Source organism: Pteropus medius, unplaced genomic scaffold, assembly GCF_902729225.1.
Source record: "Pteropus medius unplaced genomic scaffold, Ma_sr-lr_union100, whole genome shotgun sequence".
NCBI lineage: Eukaryota > Metazoa > Chordata > Mammalia > Chiroptera > Pteropodidae > Pteropus > Pteropus medius.
This window is the reverse complement of record NW_024340849.1, coordinates 50,421,523-50,443,273: the sequence shown is the minus strand read 5'-3', so window position 1 is coordinate 50,443,273 and position 21,751 is coordinate 50,421,523. Positions and strand designations below refer to the sequence as shown.

Genomic DNA, 21,751 nt, shown 5'->3' with positions numbered 1-21,751 from the left:
GTACTAAAGGGATCTGTTACCACTTACCCATGAAAATATACTAATGACTATGACATGAACATTAAGCTGTTCTGATATTAGTAGATTTTTCTGACTATAGCTGGTGGACAAAACTATTGTCTAGATTAGCACTACTCGAAGTACTGGCAGCCTGAGGCTACATGAAGTGCTTATATGAGAATGTATATCAATCATACCACTAAGCATGGTATTTTGTTTTGCTGATCAGAAAGCAAGACTTATGGCTGCAGGAAACAGTCCAATGTTTTGCGCTGAGAAGTGTCCCTTCTGTGGCAGCCTGGCTGTGACCAGCACTGGTCTAGGCGAAACAAACTGCTCTGGATGGAAACAAATGAGACACTCCTGGCTAATCAACACCATGTTCTTACCAGATGGCTGTAAAAAAAGGATCAAAACTCACCTTTTGGATTCCATGGCTTTCCAGTATACCAGAAATAGGAGAACATCTGAATGCTGCATAGGTAGCTCTAAAAACATCTCCACTTTCATCAACTCCCTACAAAGTAACCATTTAAACAATCGAATGACGAAAAAAATATAAAAGCAACGAGTCAATTCAGAGTAATACCTTCATGGTTATCGAGGACACCCAAATCCAGAAAAAGAGAGCTCAATGCCTGCTGTGGAGTGGGAACGCTATTAGATCTGGCTCACACAAGGGCTCATGCTGACTCTTCTCCCTATATTAGCAGCCATTCCTCTCTGGCTAGTGATCTTTAGAACGCTGTTCATAATGTTGAAGGGCTGTCTCTTCTGCAAAGAACCTGAAGACTTGCTGAGTGTACATCTTAACATCCTACATGATACCAGTTCTTTATTTTCAGTAGATCCAGCATTCTTTTACACAAGCTTTGTTAATATTATGGCTCAAAACTGTTACCATCACACAAAACGCATGCCAAAAATGCCATGTGGTATTCTAACCAACACACATGACAACACACTCAGTTCAGACAGTGCCCACCAGCAGAGACTATTTGCAATATACAGAAGGTTAATAATACTCAGTGGCAAAGAACATTCAATTCTATCTCCTGCACTAGCACTCACTGGTGAAAAACATACAACAGTGATTAGAACATGGGAGGGGAAAATGTATGTGCACATACACAATGTTCTATAATAAAATTCTAATATATTTTTCAAGATAAAGTTATTTCAGATAAAAATCAGGGCTATAGAAGATAGTATTAAACAGAGTAAGCGCATATTTTTACACACATTCTCTAACTTTACTCTCAAAACCACCTTGTGAAAAGAATAGGCATGTATTAGCCCCACCTATAGAGACTATCAAATAAATGAGTTAGTGGAACAAAAAGCCAATAATCTCAACCTATGTTAATAATTTGATTTTTAAAACACCCTGCCTAAAGTTTAAACATTAAAACAAATATATTCAAGGCAATTATTACTGACCTTGACATAAGGTGGTGCTAAAGATGACAGACGCCACTTCACTTCTGTGTTACCATGATTCTCAAGTTCCAGATAATTTTCTAAAAGGAACACATGTGTAACAACTCAAACTCTTGGAGAGCTAAGTAAACAAGCAGATTACAGTAATAATATGTGACAATTACCTGTAATGATTGTATTTTTTCCTTATGATGTGATTACTTCATCATAAGGAAAAGAATACAATTATTAGATCCCTAGAGGAGTCCAACAGGAACGATAGTATTTCCTAAAAAAATCACATTTGACAGGATCCTATTTCGAATTTCATCAAAGTGCAATGCAAAGCTACTGAAAGACTTAAGGAAGGGAGCAATGAGGTGACTTGGTAACTTATGTTTTTAAGAAATTAATGGCTGTTGTGGAGAAAAGAGACTGCAAAGGGGTCAAGAGGAACCCTGATAAGACGTCACTGTAGTAGTTGAATCAGTACAGTGGGAGGAAAAGCAGTGGGCAGATATAGGACCCATTTTGAAAACAGACTGCAAAGGACTTCCTAATGCACTGGATAGGAAGAGGGAGGGAAGAGAAATCAACTTCTAGAGATTTGGCTCAATGAAATGGGCAGACAGTGGAGCCACTAACTGACAGATATGGGTGAGGCTAGAGGAGAAGCAGGTTTCATGGGTAAAACAAGAGTTCTGTTTTTGCGAGATGTCCACGTGCAGAAATTGAGCAGGTGCCTGGTGGGTACATCTGGGGCACAGGGAGAGCAGAGGGAAGGGAACACAGACAGGCCCAGGAAGAACAGGAGTCAGCAGTGGAACCTGAGAAGGAACGCATGAGGCAGGGAAAACCAGGAGAGCGTCTAAGAAGGAAGCATTTCAAGGAGGGAGAGTGGTCAACAGTGTTGATAAATTAAATTAACAAAGACACATAAAAGAGATGACAGATTTGGCAAAATGGAGCTTTTCAGTGACCTCAAAAGGAGTGGCAGTTCAGGGTGTGGTGGTGGCAGCAGCTAAATAAACTGAGGAACTGAAGCCAGGGAGTACAATCATTTCACTAGCAAGAGGTATTGAGAAAGAGGGCAGCTGCAGCAAGGAGATGTGGGGCCAAGGAAGGCATTTCTTAAATAGTTCACAGGAGAGCATACTGTGTACTAATGGAAATGCATCAATAACGGGGGAGGAACTGATGACACAGGAGTGAGAAAGAGCTGGAAGAAGCTCAAGAGGGCAAGAATAGATGGGCCTAGATCTCAAGCAGAAGGGTTTGTCTGTGGTGGAAACAGCCTTTCATTTAGCCTCAAGGCTTCTATATTTTCAACGATGTGTGAAACAAGGTAAAGAGTTGGAAAGAGAACAGAATTAAGAGAGGACAGGAGGAGTAGGAGCTTTGAGAAGAAAGGAGCTGCTAAATAACTGCTGGAGATGGACCAAGGAGGGCTGGGAGAAAGCCTAGTGTTGATCTGAGAGCTGAGCTCATGAATCAGTCAGCGTGTTTGTAGTTTTCTCCAGAAATGTTATTCTGTAGGGTAGAGACATGGAGTAAGTAGACAACTGGTTTTAACAAGGGCTAGGATTTTGCCAGATAGGAATGCAGAGGGAGAGCGGGCACATGGCAGTTAAGAATGTTTGTGCAGTAGTAATTACAATGACAGACCTCAGATTTCAAAGAGGGCTGTAAGAGAAGTGGGATATAGGTAGGACAATGGAGAATGAAAAAATAGTAGGGTTAATAACCTGGAAGTTGGAATGAGGTTAGATAACTGCTGTAATTCCTACAGTAACTGAGCTATAAAGACAGGGGTGATGGCCAAGAAGTGACAGTCCTGAAACCGAGAGCGAAAACATGGTATAGCTATTGGTGAAGACAAAATCCAGGAGTGAAAGAAGGAAACCTGAGTGGAAGACAAAACCAATGAAAGGCTGGGAGCTTAGAAGGCCAGGTGATAAATGGTCCCAAATCTCTTCTAATAGTCTTTCAGTCTGAGCTGGGAGGGAGGAACTGAGGAGGAGAGAGGAAGAGAGAGATGGGGTGTGAGGGAAGGGTTGGGGGACAGAGAGAGGGAGAAAGAGTGAGAGAGACAGACAAACACTGAGATTCAAAGTCACATCAGTACGTAACAGAGCCAGGCTCTACTCATTTTCCTTTCTTCTTCAGCTACTAAGCTATTAGTAATTCTAGTCAAAGATCTAGTGAGAGTTGGGGAGGGATGGTTCTAACCAAGTAAAATCTAAGGCTCCTGGAATACAAAGATTTGTTAAATGCTGAGATGTAAAAGTTTACGATTTTTAAGCTCTGCCAAATCCAGCTCATCATTGAAATAACTGTCAATGACTACTTGATTTTGTCCTGCAGTAAAGGGGTAAAATTTTATACCTATCACTAACACATGGTTAACTCAATTACACTCAATATGTCAGTAGACATTTTAATTAAATAATCTTGTGACAGGATACCTGAAGTTTCACCAGGTTCTACTGTAGGAAAAGTAACAGTCTTGTTTCTTATCTCAACTTTTGTGGAGGGTGGTTTTGTCATTGGTTTTACCAGATGACTAGCTGAAGGCTCAGTTACTCGAGAAGAAATTCCAAATGAGCTGGAGGCCAAAGGAGTGAGAAGTTCTTCCTGGCTCAAGTCTTCTCTAATTTGAACTTTCACAATTTTCTGAAATGGGCCAAATAAAAGGATAATAAGACAGAAATGTAACTATCTTTCTTAAAAAAAAAAAAAAAAAAAAATCCTATTTTTAAGTCATAGGGGAAAGTAATGCAAAACAAATGAAACACTGATAAATTTAGAAATTAGTTTATTCAGATCTCAAAGTAAATCTCTGACTTTATGACCTCTTCTCAAATGCTCTTTTTTTTTTCCGAAGCAAATTTGGCAAATTAATAATGGCTTCTAGGCCCCACTCTCCACTCCTGCCTCAACCCAGGAAAATCATTCAGAACATTAATATCTACTAAATGCTCTATTTAAATAAGTCCATTGGGGCTGAAAGAACATATACTTTTATTCGATTTCTGAACTGTAAGTGCTAAAAAAGGATTATGACACCTAAGCTACAAAAGAAATGTTGCTCGGAAAAAAAAAAAAATTAAAAAGTACCTTCTGTCCATTGTCACAGTGTATATAGATCAAACCACTCCATGGGAATATTGAATGTTTTGTGGATAAGGTGGAATTAGGACTCACAAGAATTTGTAGCTTACTCCTTAAAAAAAGAATTTAATAATGAAAACCAAGAATATTCTATACTTTAATACCAATAGCCACAAGAGTTATAAATACTGTTCTATCAAAGACTATTTCCTTATTGCTCAGAAAGAGCAGAGAACAGAGATGAGCTCTCACACACATCTGATTTTGCATTCACCCCCAACACAGTGGCTAACAAAAAGTTAAGTGGCATAAACCCATGAACCTAAGGGTGAAACTCTTATGAAAACAAACCGTACAGTAGAAAGTTCATTTAAAAAGCAATTCAGATACAAATTTCTGGAGCAAAAGACCAAAACTACAAAAGCTCTGAGCCACTTGATAATAAAAAATGAAACTGTCACAGTATAAAGAGAATGTAACAGGTGAGGAGAAAACTGGAAGAAAAAGAAAGAGATAAAATGAAATTTAAAAAAAAAAAAAGGTTATTTCTTTTTTTTCTCAGTTGCTAAAATTTTCTATGTTCAATGTTCTCTTCAAGAGCTAAAGGATGTCAAAAAAACTTTAAATTGTGGATGATGTAGTTAGATTTGTGCCTTAAAAGAAATCACCATTTACCAAAGATATTTTGGTACACGTGACGAAAATGGCAAAGATTTCTGGTCAATATGGCAAACTAGGTAAATGCTGTGCTTACCTCCTCTAGTGACCACATCGAAATTGCAACTAAACTACAGAACAACCATCAGCGAACATTGCCTGAAGTCTAGCTGAACAAAAGTTCTATAACTAAGGGTATGTAGAAGAAGCCACATAGAGACTGGTAGGAGGGGTGGAGACACGAAAGGGGCTGGCCCAACACTCATGAATGGTGGTTAAAAATTGGGAGGAAATTCTTGGCTTCAGAGGTCCCCCTTGAAGAGAGATGGGTCCCAGCCCCACACCAAGCTTCCCAGGCCAGATTTCAAGTGCCAGGGAGAGAAGTTTCCACAACTCTAGCTGTGAAATGCAGTGGAGATTGTGGCCGAGTAAGATGAAGGGTAGCTGCAGTCTCAGGTGTTCCTTTTAAAGGGCCTATGCACAGACTTACTCTCTGACAGACTCACTCATTGAGCTCCAGCACCGGGGCAACAGCTTAAAAGATGCCAGGACATACAGGGAGGAAATGAATTGTCTGGCTTCATGGCAAGGACTAAAGGGGAAGCTTTCACCCAGAAAGATGTGCTGGCATATGCCATTGTTCCTTTGTTGAGCCTTCTCCCAACCCAGTATGCAGATGGAGGTGGACATCATATCTGAGGCTCCATCAACCAGGCTAACACTATTCGCCTTGCCCTGGTGATTCTGAGACCCTGCCCCACCCAACTTGCGGGCCCATCCAAGCAGCTGCCAGTGGCTTTTCCTTAAAAATAGTCTGTCTTGGCTCAGGCTGCAAAATTTCCTAAATCTTTCATAGGTTAACAAACCCTAAACAAGCAGCATCTGCCCTTGGCATGCCCTGTATCTCTTGCAAAGCAGCCCCAAGCCAACCTCGATTCATAGGTCAGCCTCCCCCAGGCACTTCCAAGCCCAGCACAAGAGGCAGATCACTTTGTTGCTCACACTAAGTGGCCTCTGGCAGAACACAGGCAGCAGCTGACCTTGGCCTGAAACAGAGCCCCTCCCAAGAGGCCCCGCAAACAACACACCCAGTGGCCAGCTTCAGACCACACTAGAGCTCCACCTGACTACCTCCACAAACAACACACCCAAAGAGCAGACTCAGCAGGCACCAGAGCCCTGCAAAAGTGAATCCTGCTTCATAGGGTCAGCTCCTGTACAAGAGCCCCTTCACTGTAATCACAGCCAGTCTTCACAAACAATCAGCCTGAGAGTTGATCCCTCTCATTGATATGCCAAGAGCAACCGAGGCTTAACTACAACAGGAAGGCACACACAATCCACACAAGGGACACTGCGCCCCACAGGACACCTACTACATAAGGCCACTCTACTAAGGCTGAGAAACGTAGCAGCTTTTCCTAATACATACAAAGACAGGGAGGCAGCCAAAATGGGAAGACAAATGAACATGTCCCAAATGAAAGAACAGAACAAAGCTCCAGGAAAAAACTGAACAAAGCTCCAGAATAAGAACCAAACAAAATGGAGACAAGCAATTTACCAGATGCAGAGTACAAAACATTGGTTATAAGGATGCTCAAAGATCTCAGAGAGAGATCTCAAAGATCTCAAAGAGATAGAAAACATGAAAAAGACGATAGAAAACATCGAAAAGAACCAGCCAGAGATGAAGACTAACTGAAATGAAGAACATATTAGAGGGAATCATCAGTTGATTAGATGAAGCAGAGATATCAAATCAGCAATTTAGAAGATAAGGTAGCAGAAAACACCCAATCAGAACAGCAACAAAAAAAGAATTCAAAAAAATTAGGATAGTTTAAGGTGCCATTTAACATCAATTGTACCAACGTTTACATCATAGGGGTGCCAGAAGAAGAGAGAAAATAAGGAATTGACAACCTATTTCAAGAAATAATGACAGAAATCTTCCCTAACCTAGTAAAGGAAATAGACATACAAGCCCCAAGAAATGCAGAGTCTCAAACAAGATGAACTAAAGAGGCCCACACCAAGCTACATAATTAAAAGCCAAAGCTTCAAGAGAAAGAGAGAATCTTAAAAGCAGCAAGAGAAAAGCATCTAGTTACCTACAACAAAGTTCCCATAAGACTGTCAACTGATTTCTCAACAGAAACTTTGCGGGCCAGAAGGGACTGGCATGAAATATTCAAAATAATGAAAAGCAATGACCTACAAACAAGATGATTCTACCTAGCAAAGCTATCATTTAGAATCAAAGGACAGATCATGAGCTTCCCAGACTAGAAAAAGCTAAGAGTTCACCACCATCAAACCAAAAGGAGTGGAAAAAGGTATTTCATTAAAATGGAAATTAAAAAAAGCATAAAGTCCTGAACCTAAGGGTGAAACTCCTTATACCAGACAAAATATACTTTAAAACAAAGGCTATAACAAGAGACAAAGAAGGATCCAGTAATCCCACTTCTGGGAATTTATCCGAAGAACCCCAAAACAACTACTTTGAAGGGACATGTGAAAATATATGTTCATTGCAGCATTATTTACAATAGCCAAGATATGGAGGCAACCTGAGTGTCCATCAGTAGATGAATGCATCAAGAAGGGGTGGCACATATATATAATAGAATAGTACTCAGCCACAAAAAAGAATGAAATCTTGCCATCTCCAACAACATGGATGGACCAAGAGGGTATTGTGCAGAGGGAAGTAAGTCAGATAAAGACAAATGCCATAAGATTTTACTTACATAATGAATCTAAAGAATGAAATAAACAAACAAAACAGAAACTCACAGATAGAGAATATTTTGATGGCTACCAGATGGAAGGGGTAGGAAGGATGGGTAAAAAAGTGAAGAGATTAGTAGTTACAAAATAGTCATGGGGATGTAAAGTATAGCATAAAGAATACAGTCAATAATATTGTAATAACTATGCATGGTGTCAAATGGGTACTAGATTTATTGGGGTGATCACTTTCTAAGTTATGTAAATGTCTAAGCACTATGTTGTACACCTGAAACTAATATGTCAACTGTTACTGAAAAATAAGTTATTTTTAAAAAAATGACTGAGCAAGATTATTTTCTATTGCTACTAGCTAAATACATGGGGCAATGTAAAAGTTATTTGTGAACAACCTGCCCTAACATTTCCCTAGATTTTTAACCATTAATTAGTAAATCAGTAAAAATGGTTGACTGCTTTGGTCCTAGGAATGTTTCTCTGGAGTGCCCCTATCTGTACCTTACCTGAGTCTTACTCAAGTAAATGCTTCTAAAATGCATACTCCATCATTTTGCAAAAGTAAATAAACTTCATGTTGCTCTTCTGCAAAGCTGCTATTCCTAAATATGAAGCAGCTTTCAGATGTGAATGTCTTTTGCCGACCCAGATAAAGTCCCTGAAAAGCTGCAGAGCTATTGCTTTACCTCCTATTAATAATTAAGCTGCATATAGAGGGAAGCTGCTTATCAACATTAGGCCCCAAAAGACTTCTATCTTAGAATGTTCTTTGCCGAAAACAGCAAGCTAAGTTATGGCTCGGACATATTACGCAGGAAGCTTTGTCTATAAAATACCTTTTAGACTAAATCAGCAGTTAGTAAGCCAGCCAAACTCAAGGTAATGGAAGGCAGAGACCACCACCCCTCAACACAGGCCCAAATGTATCCCTTGCTTTGTTATTTTGCAGGCTGAACAATATATCAGAAAAATATTCAGATGTCTTCCACTCCAGGAACTCTTTCCCACCTCACACGTCTTTTTTTGACCCTTTTAGGCTATATACCACAATTGGCTGTGGACAAGGTCTTTATTCCGCTAAGAGGCATGAGTCTTAAACTCACTGTAAGTCCTACAGAAACATCCATGGCGCTCTGTACAGTTAGCACACAAAAAAATTCTACTGAGTCAAGTGGCATGTTATTTAACCCTTAGAAAGTCACCATGCTAGCATCTGAATAACACCCAGAGAAAAGGGAAGGTCATACTTACTCTGGCTCGATAAATCCATGTTGCGGTGTTACCGTAAGACAATGTGCTGGCCAGTACAGCTCAAATTTCAGTAACCTAACAGAATTATTTAAAATCTGGAAACGTCCAGTTTTTGCCAGATCACCTATTATATCAGATAAATGTTACTTACATTTAGTATTAGTGAAAAAGATAAAGTTAATAAACAGTAAAAATAAATACTAAATAAGTACACCAGTAAACCAGCTTATTTTGCTTTCTCAACTGCCCAAGTACAGGAATTTCAAATCAAGACCATCTGTTTACTCTTAGAAACTACAAAGGTACTGAACAAAGTTCATTACTGAACAAAGTCAGAGAAAAAAGAAAATCTGGAAACTGTTACCACCTGGTCTTATCTCAGGTACATACATAGGTACCAGATTTGTTCCTACTATATGAACCAACTTTATCAATGTTAAAGGTAAAAGAGGCCAAGTGCCAAATGAGTTCTTTGGGGCAGAGGATGTGATGGCAGGAAGGGATGCATGGCTCTGCCATATGGGGAACTGGGAACTTGGACTGAGGACCATGGCCTTGTGTCAGAATGAAGCTCTGGTCAAGTCTGAGTTAGGTCTCTAATAAATGAGGAGGACCTGTGAAAGCCATCGGTCACATCTGAATAAAATCCATGTATATCTCATAGATGAGCCATGGGTACAGAGTTAAATACATACAGCCCTGAGTTTCAGAGCGCATTCCTGTAGTTTCATCATTGTCATACTCACAAGTAGTAGGGGCTACCAAAATCAAGTGTTCAGGTTGGACAGTCCATATTTCTTCAGAAGATGATTTATCTTGAGGTGAGTAAACAGCTTGTGAAAGAGGTGGAGAACTCTGAGGACCTTTAACTGGTAAAACATCCAAAGAAACATTGCCACCATGTTTCCTAAGACTGTCCGATTCACTATAGAAAGAAAAAAAATGATAACAAGCCAGACTGTGTCAAGTATTTATATTATCTTCATAAATCTAAACATTTATATAAAGCTAAAAGTACATTATATACTGTATATTTTTCAATGAATAAAAGTCCTTCATATTGTGTATTCTTAATGTATTAAAAACACAGTATAAGTATTATTATATTAATCTTTAATTAGAATACCCGATGATTTAATTTTTCCTGCCTTGACTTCTGCATGCTACCTGAGATCTCTTAAAAGAATTTACTAGAAAATTACCCAAAATTAAGAATTAAAAGAAAAAAAAAAAACAAAAACAATGACTCTCTTAATGTATCTATAACGGCACAATAATAACAGGTTTCATAATGTTAACACCAAAAAACTTTAAAACAAGAGTCTTCTGGAAAAAATATCACAGTAAAAAATGCTAATCGAGTTTAAGAAGTTTTTTTTATTAAGTGTTGAAACTGTTTTCTAATAAGCCTTAGATTGCAAAAAATTATAATCCAAATACATTTTATAATCAGAAAAGCACATGATTTAATTGAAGTTCAACTGTGCGATGCCCAAATTCTCCTACCCTGGAGTGGAACATCTTTATTTCAAGTCACCACTCAGCAGAAAGAAATCCCTCTCTTCACCTTTACCATTGCCCTCTTGTCCCCTCCTTTTTAAAGGGAACCTCTACTGCCCCAGACCAATAAAGAAGGCACCATTAAAAATAAAAAATTTGATTATTGGCTTTTTAGCTTCCTAAGAACCAATTCCTCACAAGTGATCTTCAAGATAATTTTAAATATATGTAACTACTATCTTTAACTTGCTTTGACTGAATATCTTAAAAGAAAATTAACATTGTAAGTAGAGATAAAAGTGAGTAAGCAGGCATGAGCTAGAGGCAGTGGGGTGGTGGGGGTGGGCGAGTGAGTCAGCAGTGAGCTCTTAGTTGGTGGCACTGGGATTTGCAGGGAACTCTCAGTCAATATGAGTTGGCAACACTGAGACCATGTGATAAGATTGGTTAAAAACAGGAGGATTCAGTAAAATGTAAATATATTGAGGACAAATAGAGCCAGGATTCTCGGTACTGGAGAAAAAAAGATACAATTAGGGAAAGGAAGAATGGAATGCACTGTACTGCATTAGAATCGGAGGTAGCAGTGTTAACTTGTGGTTTTAACATATTTATAGACAGATAATGGATACACATGGATTTATATATAAATGCATTTACTTCCTAGCTCTGTCCACTGAGGGAGCCTACAAGTAATGATAATTCAAAAGCAATAGCACTTACTACTCTTACTCACATCCTGGTTTCAATACCATTCTCTACAAAAAAAACGAGGACTTCTAAGAGAAGTCCCAGCTATTTTAGGGCTTGGACAGGAGAAGTGTAAGATGAGCCTTGAATAATCTATTGTACCTCTGAATAAGGAAGTGCTCAAAGAATGATGGGGATACACCAATCAAGCAATCAAATTAAGGGACCAAATATGACAGTAAAGGATTAATATTGAACGCATAAGTTCATCCTAATATAAGTGAATAAATACATAAAAGAGGAAAAAGCAAATCTCTTCCTCATAGTGGAAAGACAATTGATAAATGTAGAAAGAAAGATGAAATTAGAAAATCACCATTTGGTAAACAAGATAGTAATAATATGACTCAGGCAACAATCATCACTGGGTGCGAAAAGTTTGACGAGGATCAAGTCATGATCAATTACCTCCCTACAAGACTGTAGCTAACTTTATAGTGGAGAAACCTGGCAGACACTGTTTTAACTAAGTGAAAAAATATTTCTAGTAATGGGACAAATTAGCTTTGTTTACTGAGAAAACAAACAGCATAATTTCTGTGGTGTTCTGAATCTGCGGAATAGTTTACAAAGTAACTGGCCTGTACTCTGTAAAAACATCAAGGTCATTGGTAAGAAAAGGGTCGCAGCTGGCCTGCAGCCTATTTTCTCCTGTTTACCATAGAAAGCCCAGGGGAAAAGAAAATGACTTGGTAAAATCCCCTTGTAATTCTACTAATGAAATCTCCTAGCACACATATTAATGTCTTTATCTACAGAATATTTTTAACAAGATACCCCTGGTATGTCTAGAATTGTCTATGGTAAAGAAATCTGAAATTTATAAATTTATGTGGCATAGATGTTCGCAAAAATATCACATAAGTTACGTAATCATCAAAGTATAGCAAGCTTTCATGAATGAAATGGCTCCCCCTTCTGTGTAAGCGATATATCACATGCACAAATAGCATTAAATTTGAGCCAGAGTAGAGAATTCATGTTGCAAAAAGGACCTATGAAACACTATTAGCAATCTGGATTTCTTCATGTTGCACTTAAATTATTAGTAAAGTGATTAAACATGGCGGAGTAAGAGATGTTCCCAGATCTCTCCCCTTGAAACAATAAGCTGAACATCTAAAACTGAACAAAAAACACCCAAACTGCATATGAGCACGTCTGAGTGTGGAATCTGAACATAAGAGCTACCACAGGTCAGAACTCCAAGTGTCGGTCGATGGACTGGGAGAAATAAAGAAGCTGCCTCTCACAGCCTCCTGAACTCTCGGCAGGAGAAGGGGGAGGGGTGAAGGCATGGAGACTTCTCTGAAAAGCCCTGCCTGGGACTGCTGTGAGCTCCCTGCAGCGGCGACAAGACCCAGTCATTAGACAGAGAAGCGGGACAGGACCACAGAGAAACAACAGTTGATTTTTACCAGCCCCGGTTGCAAAACCAAGGCTGAGCCACAGCCCTCAACTGCCAACCCAGAGGGCCTCTCCCCCCATACCATCCTAGACCAATCACTGCAGAGCCCCTGGGGAATCTGAGCAAACATTGCCAAGACTGTCGCTGACACTGACAGGAACTGAAACTGAGGGTAGTGAGTATGATTAAATATTGACAAGAAAATTTTTTAAAAAGGCATTTTTTAGGACTTTATATAAAACAGGGCTTAGATGCCACCTACTGGAAACCAAAAGAAAAACACCTTATTTGCAACAGGCTAGGGACCATTATACAATAAATCTTCTTTCTGGAAAAAAAAAAAAGCAGAACAAATTTCCATTAATTCCCAAGCGGAGAAATAGTCCATTAAACACCATGAACAACCAAGGTGACAAGGCATCTCAGAAAGAAAGATAAAAATCTCCAGAAAATAAGCTTATAGACATAGAAATATGCAACTTAAATGACAGAGAATTCAGGATGGTACTTCTGAAAAAACTCGATGAGATCCAAAACAAATCATATCGACAATTTCAGGAATTGAAAAAATAACTAGATGAGCAGAATGAGCTCTTTAGCAAAAAGACTGAAACTCTCAAAAAAACAACAACAACAACAACAACAAAAAAAACAGAAGAGACCTTCTGAAGGGAAAAAAAACACTGCAAGAGTTGAAAAATGAAATAACAAGCCTGGGTAATGGAGTCAACAAAACAGAGGAAAGGATCAGTGATATTGAAGACAGAAATCTAGAAATAAATCAGAAGGAAGAAAAGAGAGATCGAAGAATGAAAGAGAAATACAAGAATTAGCTGATACCATCAGGAGAGGAAACATAAGAATAATGAGAATTCTCGAAGGGGAGGAAAAGAAACAGAGATTAGAAAGCATTTTCAGACAAATAGTGGACAAGAATTTCCCAAATCTAAGGAATGAGCTGGAGCTTGGAATTCAAGAAGTCAATAGAACACCCAATTATCTTAACTCAAAGAGGCCTTCACGAAGACACACTGTATTGAAATTATCAAAAATCAACAACAAAGACAGAATTCCAAGGGCAGCCAGGGAGAAGAAAACGGTCGCTTATAAAGGAAAACCCATTACATTATCCTCGGACTTCTCAGGGCAGACTTTACAAGCCAGAAAGGAATGGAATTGAATATTTAAACTATTAAGTGAAAGGAACAACCAGCCTAGAATAATGTATCCAGCTAAGCTCTCCTTTAGATATGAAGGAGAAATTAAGACCTTTCTAGACATACAAAAATTGAGGGAATTCTCTACTACGAGGCCTGCACTACAAGAAATACTGAATGAGGTCAGCTCACCTAAAACAAAATGAACCCCGCCCCTCAAAAAAAAATAAAAATAATTATGAGTAAAGTGACTATCAGGCAAATAGAAGCAGAGGAGTGCAACCCCTACTATGAACAGGGCATTATAAGCTTAAATAATAATAAGAGAATTGTTATAGCAAGATAGTAATGAACTTTCAGCATACAAATTGAGACAATGACTGAAAAGGGAAGGATTTAAAGATCCAAATTCACAAAGGGGAATGGAGAGAAGGCATGTGCAGAAGAAAATGGATGACCATATATAAATATAACTATCCTTTACATATTTGTAATGGTAACCACACATCAAAGATTCAGAACCGAAGTATGTAACATAAAACACAAGAAGAACCAGAGGGAAAATGCACAAAAGCCAACCAAAATAAAGAAAACAAAAGCACAAGGAAGCAATGGAAACACTGAGCTATCAGAAAAAAGATAAAAGGGCTATAAGAAGACCTCATATTTCAAGAATCACCCTAAATGTAAATGAATTGAACTCACCAATTAAAAGGCACAGAGTTGCAGAATGGATCAAAAAACAAAACTCAACCATATGTTGCCTCCAGGAGACACATCTCAGCTCCAAACACAAATACAGATTCAAAGTGAAAGGGTGGAAAATGATATTTCAAGCAAATGGATTTAAGAGAAAAGTGGGAGTAGTGGTACTAATATCAGACAAAATAGACTTCAAAATAAAAAAGGTAAAGGTAAAGAAAGATACTGAGGGACATTTCATAATGATAAAAGGAATCATGCACCAAGAAGACATAATACTTATTAATATCTATGCTCCCAATCAGGGAGCCCCGGAACATATAAAGTAATTACTCACAGAACTAAAGGGAGAAACAGACCAAACCAGTATTGTAGTAGGGGACCTAAATATTCCACTGTCAGATACAGACGGATCATCCAAACAGAATCAATAAGGAAATAACATCCTTAAATGATATGTTAGACCAACTGGACATAATTGACATTTACAGAGCCTTTCATCCCAACACAGCTGTTTATACTTTTCTCTAGTGCACATGGAACATTCTCAAGGACTGACCACATACTGGGACATACAGATACAGATAGCCTCAACAAATGTCAGAGGATTGCAATCATACCAACAATATTCTCTGATCATAATGCTTTGAAATTAGACATCGACTGCAAAAAGAAAGCAGAAAGAACCACAAACACATGAAGATTAAACAACATACTACTGAAGAATAACTTAAACAACATACTACTGAAGAATAATTGGGTCACAGAAGAAATAAAGCGGGATCTCGAGAAATACATAGAAATGAATGATAATGATAGTACAACATATCAAAACTTTTAGGACATGGCAAAAGTGGTCATGAGAGGAAAGTTCATATCATTACGGACCTACCTCCAAAAATAAGAATGAACCCAAATCAACAACCTAATGCTTCATCTTAAAAAACTAGAAAAGGAAGAACAAATGAAGCCCAATGTCAGCAGAAGGAAAGAAATAATGAAAATTAGAAGAGAAATAAATGAAATTGAAAACAAAAAAAAACCAATAGAAAAAATAAATGCAACAAAGAGTTGGTTCTTTGAGAAGTTTAATAAAATTGACAAGCCCCTAGCTAGATTCACTAAAGAAAAAAGAGAAAGGACACAAATAAACAAAAACAGGGATGAAAGAGGGGAAATTACGACAGACACTGCAGAAATACAAAGGATCATACAAGAATACTATGAAAAAGTATAGAACACCAAATTTAATAACCTAGAAGAAATGGACCAATAGTTAGAAAGATACAACCTTTCTAGACTGAATCAAGAAGAAATGGAAAATCTAAATAGACTGATCAGCAGTATGGAAATGGAAACAATCATCAAAAACCTACCAAAAAGTAAAAGTCCAGATGGCTTCACCAGTGAATTCTACCAAAGATTCAAAGATTTAATACCTATTCTCTCCTTAAACTCCTCCAAAAACTCAAAGAGGAGGCAATACTTAGTTCTTAACTCATTTTATAAGGCCAATATTAATTATTCTGATACCAAAACCTGGTAGAAATAACACACAAAAAGAAAACTACAGATGAATCTCTCTCATTAACACAGATGCAAAAAACCTAAATAAGATACTGGCAAACTGAATGTAGCAACATATTAAAAAGATTATACACCACAATCAAGTGGGCTTCATCCTAGGGGCAGAGAGATGGTTCAACATAGGCAAATCGATTAATGTGATATACCACATAAACAAATTAAAAAATAAGAATCATATGACCATATCAAGAGATGCAGAAAAAGCCTTTGAGAAGATACAGCACCTATTTATGATCAAAACACTTAACAAAATCAGTACAGAAAGAAAATACTTTAATATAATAAAGGCCATATATGACAAGCCCTTAGCGAACATTATACTTAATAGTAAAAAACTAAAAACCTTTCCTCTAAGGTCAGGAACAAGGCAAGGTTATTCAATATAACATTGGAAGTCTTAGCGAGTGCAATCAGGCAAGAGAAAGATATAAAAGACATCCAAATAGGAAATGAAGAAGTCAAACTGTCACTATTTACGGATGACATGATTCTCTATATAGAAAACCCTAAGGACTCCTCAAGAACACTACTAGAAACAATAAGCAAATAAAGTTTCTGGGTACAAAATCAATGTTCAAAAATCCATAGCGTTCTTATACTCTAATAATGAAGTGTCAGAAAAAGAAGTGGAAAAATTAATTCCTTTTGCAACTGCACCAAAAGGAATAAAATATCTAGGAATAAACTTAACGAAACATGTGAAGGATCTATATAATGAAAACTACAAGACCTTATTAAAAGAAATCAAAGAAGACACAAAGAAATGAAAAGATATTCCGTGTTCTTGGATTGGCAGAATCAACATAGTTAAAATGACCATATTACTTAAAGCATTATACAGACTTAATGCAATCCCCATCAAAATCCCATCAGCATTTTTTAAAGAAATGGAACAAAAAAATCATCAGATTCGTAAGGAAGCACAAAAGACTCTGGATTGCCAAGCCATCCTCAGAAAAAAGCACAAGGCTGGAGGCATCACTTTGCCCGACTTGAAACTATACAACAAAGCGACAGTAATCAAAACGGCATGGTATTGGCAGCAAAACTGACACACGGAGCAGTGGAACAGAATCGGGAGTCCAGAAGTAAACCCATATTTACATGGGCAAATAATTTTCAACAAAAAGCCAAAACATACAGTGGAGAAAGGAAAGCCTCTTCAATCAATGGTGGTGGGAAAACTGGAAAGCCGCCTGCAAAAGAATGAAGCTAGACTGTTGTCTATCGCCACACACCAAAATTAACTCAACATGGATTAAAGACCTGAATATAAGACCTGAATCAATAAAATGCATAGAAGAAAACATAGGAACTAAACTCAAAGACCTTGAACTTAAAAGGATTCTATGAATTTGACCTCAAAAGCAAGGGAAGTAAAAGCAAAAATAAATGAATGGGACTATATCAAACTAAAAAGCTTCTGCTCAACAAAAGAAACCATCAACAAGGTAAAGAAACAAGCATCTGAATGGGAAAACATATTCGCAAGCAACGCCTCCGATAAGGGCCTAATATCCAAAATATACAAAGAACTCATACGACTCAGTAACAACAAAAAAACCCAAACAATCCAATCAAAAAATGGGCCGAGGACCTGAACAGACACTTCTCCCTAGGGGACATACAAATGGCCAACAAACATTGCTAGCTATTAGGGAAATATAAATCAAAACCACAATGAGATACCATCTCACACCTGTTAGAATAGCTATAATCAACAGGACAAGTAATAATAAATGTTGGAGAGGATGTGGAGAAAAAGGAACCCTCATACACTGCTGGTGGGACTGCAAATTGGTACAGCCACTATGAAAAACAGTATGGAGGTTCTTCAAAAACTAAGAATTGATCTACCATATGATCCAGCAATCCCTCTACTGAGTATTTACCCCAAAGACTTGAAAACTCATATCCCAAAAGATATTTGCACACCAATGTTCATAGCAGCATTATTCACAGTGGCCAGGACATGTAAGCAACCGAAGTGTCCTACGATAGATGACTGGCTAAAGAAGCTGTGGTACATATATACAATGGAATATTACTCAGCCATAAGAAGAGATGAATACTGCCATTTGCAACAACATGGATGGACCTTGATATAATAATACTAAGCAAAATAAGCCAGACAGAAAAGGTTGAAAATCACATGATATCACATATGTGTGATATAAACCTAAAAGCAACAAAAAGTTTGAAAGAGCTAACGAGTATAAACTCTGACCACAGAGCTTTTCAAAGGCTGTAAGTTCTATTCTGATAGCATGTATTATATTGTTGAATATACTATCAAAACTTTTCTAAAACTAAATTAATTACTTTAATTTACCACATCGAATATACTAATATTCAAGGAACTTTTGAAAGGGCTGGATTTTGTTGTTTCTTTTACTTATGTACTTTCTTCCTTATTAAATAATCATCGATTTTATTGAAATACCTGAATGAACAAGGTATGAAAAAAGTAAAATACAATTAATCTATTTTCCAACATTTTATTATGAAAAATTTTAAACATATACAGAAATTCTAAGAGAAATCTATTTTAATTTCTAAAAATATAAAAAAGTATACTCTTTAGGTTCTTTTCAAATGTATAAACACTTTAAAAACTTTATATATTGTTAAAACTCAAGTTATCACCCACCACTCTTTCATATAATTTTTAATATTTCTTTGCTATAAGTTAATTGTTTATGAACTGAAATCTCTTTCAAAATAATTTTCTTCATCTTCTTACCTTATTTTTTAAATGAGTCTGGCACAGCAGAAAGGGTAAATTAAATCTTCGTACTCTCTATTTATATGTATTGGATGTTATGTATCAATAATAAAATAAAAGCTTAGATAGCAAAAAATAAAAAAAAATAATAAATTATTTTGCACAATGCCACTCAGTTATTGAGTGTTGGAGTGAGGCTTCAAACTTGTTTTGTCTGGCATCTTAGCTTATGTGGTTCTAATTTGATCCACTGATTGAACGCTGTTTGCTATAAAAATGATTAAATCACTTGTCCCTTATCTAGAAGTCTTGGAAATAATGATGGGGAACTTATATCTAGAATCAGATTTTGGTCCATATGTCATGAGAATTTTATCCTCTGAGGGTGACTAAGGGGTTACATTTATATTTGATGTCGAAATCATGAACTGGTGCTTAACCACAGGAATTGGGCAAGCTTTGGCATTAAGTTTGTTTGGAATGGTCCTGGTTTTAGCACTGAAAAATCTAATGTCTAAGAAAAACCATTTGTCCCTAGCTGACCAGCAGAGTTAGTGACCATAGGTTAATGAAAATAGAGAAGTCAGTGGAGAAGAGACTTGTTTTACAACAAATTAACCAAAGTTTTGTGTGTAATTTAAAATAAACCTCAGGTACAAGTAAAAATAACTAACTAAACTAATTAGTAAAGCTTAATTCTGGTTAATATCTTTGATTCTGTGGATCTGATGTGATAATCCAGCCCTAGGTGTTATCTCAGTAATGAAAGATAAGAAAGACTGGAGGTACCGTTCTTTCAAAGAGGTTAAAGAGACCAGCTAACTAAATGCAACATATGATCTTAGATTAGATTCTGGACCAAATAAGTAGAGGAAAGAGAAAGTTTCCTGTTTATTTAACTATAAGGACGTTATTGAGGAACTGAGGAAAACTGAATGGAATCAGTAGACTAGATGGCAGTAGCGACTGTTTCAACATTAATGTCCTAATTTTGATGGCTATGCAGGAAAGCAGCTGTGTTTTTAGGAAACGAAGGGCTAATTGGTCATGATGCCTGCAACTTACCCGTAATTGGTTCAGAAGAAAAGTTTTATCTACATAAATAATAAGGTGAATGTGATAAAGTGTTAACTGGGGAATGTCAGTGTAAGTTGCATATAGGAGTTCTCTGTACTATTTTTAAACTTTTCTGTAAATCTGAAATTGTTTCAACCTAACCAAAAAATAAAGGTGAAATAAACATTTTGAGACAAAAAAATAATAAAGTACAGGAAAAAGATCAGCTATACTATGAATCAAATAATCTTAAAATCTGGTGACCGAGATTTTGCTTATTTTACCTTTTAGATTCTTTGGAAGAATGAAGAAATTCTCTGCTAGAAATGCAATCTCTGAATTCTCCAATTATTGAAAGTATAATTTTACGCATGTTTCCATAAAAGAGCTGAACATCATTAGGCCGCTGGGGAAGATCATACACTGAAATAGAAAATGTTTGAAATACATGAATCTACATAATCAAACCACAAAATAACAGGTAAATTTATATATTTTTCGACCACAAAATATTACTTCCTTAGGTTAGGGGTAGGTGATATTTTGATTTTTGATACTACTGACTAGTGTAAAATTATAGGCAGTTCAGCATCAATAATCAGTAGCTAAGGCTCTGGCCTTGGATTTGAGCTACAATCTTGCCAGTCCTTAGTTCCGTAACCTCTGGCAAATTAACTTCTCTAAGCTTTAGATTCCTCAAGTAGAACATGGAGTAACAATCTATCTCAGGGGTTGTTGAGAACATTAAAATAAGAACATTTTTAAAGATATATGTGGCACGAACATTTATATAAAGCTTACTGTGGGCCAGGCACTGTTCTAATCCCTTTGTATCTATTAACCTAATTGTTTTTCACAACTCTTTGAGGTAGGCATTATCTTCTCCATATCAAAGAGAAGGAATCTGAAGCACAGAGGTTAAAAGTATATAATTTTAAGTGGTGATCTCACAGATGTTTAACTTAAGCAAATTTAGAAACCAGGCAATATTAATTAAATATTGTAGATTAATAATATAGTGCTGGAGTTGAATACCTCTAAATCACTCCTCCTGAATTTATACACACAAGAAATTTTATAGAACACGTTTGTATTCTACATGTAAGTTAGATATTAAGAATTATACTTTTTAAATGGAAATTTATAATAACCAAGACATGTGAATATAAAAGTTTAAATCAACTGTGAAAATATGTACTACTTACACATTTTGCAAAAGATTATAAATGCCAGTAATAGAAATATGCTCAAACAAATGGTATTCAAAATAATCATGCAGAAAGTTCAACTGCAATATATTCATAGGTGATCTACTACACTAACAGAAAACAAAGTAAGATTGTTTCTTCCTTTCACCTGAATGATAAATATACCATCTTAAGTAATCCAAATTCCTTGAGGTAGAATCTGGCATCCCAAAAATCTCCTGAAGTCTCAGTTCAACCCCATCTCAGATGGGTGATCTTATCAACCATAAGCAGGTTACTTATCTCTTGGTTGGGTTTATACACATGACCCTTAATACATCTGTTGAATTTTTGTACACGCAGCTCCCTCTCCCTGGAACATCCTTTCTCATTCTGGTCCCCATCTTCTCCACCCTGTCAACTCTTCCTCATTCTCTAAGATTCCTCATTCTAAGTGGGAGTACCCTTCCTCTGTGCTCCCCCAGAT

General features: G+C 37.0%; 1 protein-coding gene across 1 annotated transcript in view; it reads right to left on the bottom strand.

The window, feature by feature from the left end:
* The window catches only part of CEP192 (centrosomal protein 192), a 162,506-nt gene that overhangs the window by 13,645 nt on the left and 127,110 nt on the right, over positions 1-21,751 (bottom strand). The window contains exons 43-49 of the mRNA XM_039846883.1: positions 20,362-20,500; positions 9,939-10,117; positions 9,193-9,316; positions 4,537-4,642; positions 3,885-4,092; positions 1,441-1,520; positions 422-517 (exon numbers count right to left, since the gene is read on the bottom strand). Of these exons, the coding sequence (XP_039702817.1) occupies positions 422-517; positions 1,441-1,520; positions 3,885-4,092; positions 4,537-4,642; positions 9,193-9,316; positions 9,939-10,117; positions 20,362-20,500 (932 nt within the window). The remainder of the gene's footprint in view (positions 1-421; positions 518-1,440; positions 1,521-3,884; positions 4,093-4,536; positions 4,643-9,192; positions 9,317-9,938; positions 10,118-20,361; positions 20,501-21,751) is intronic.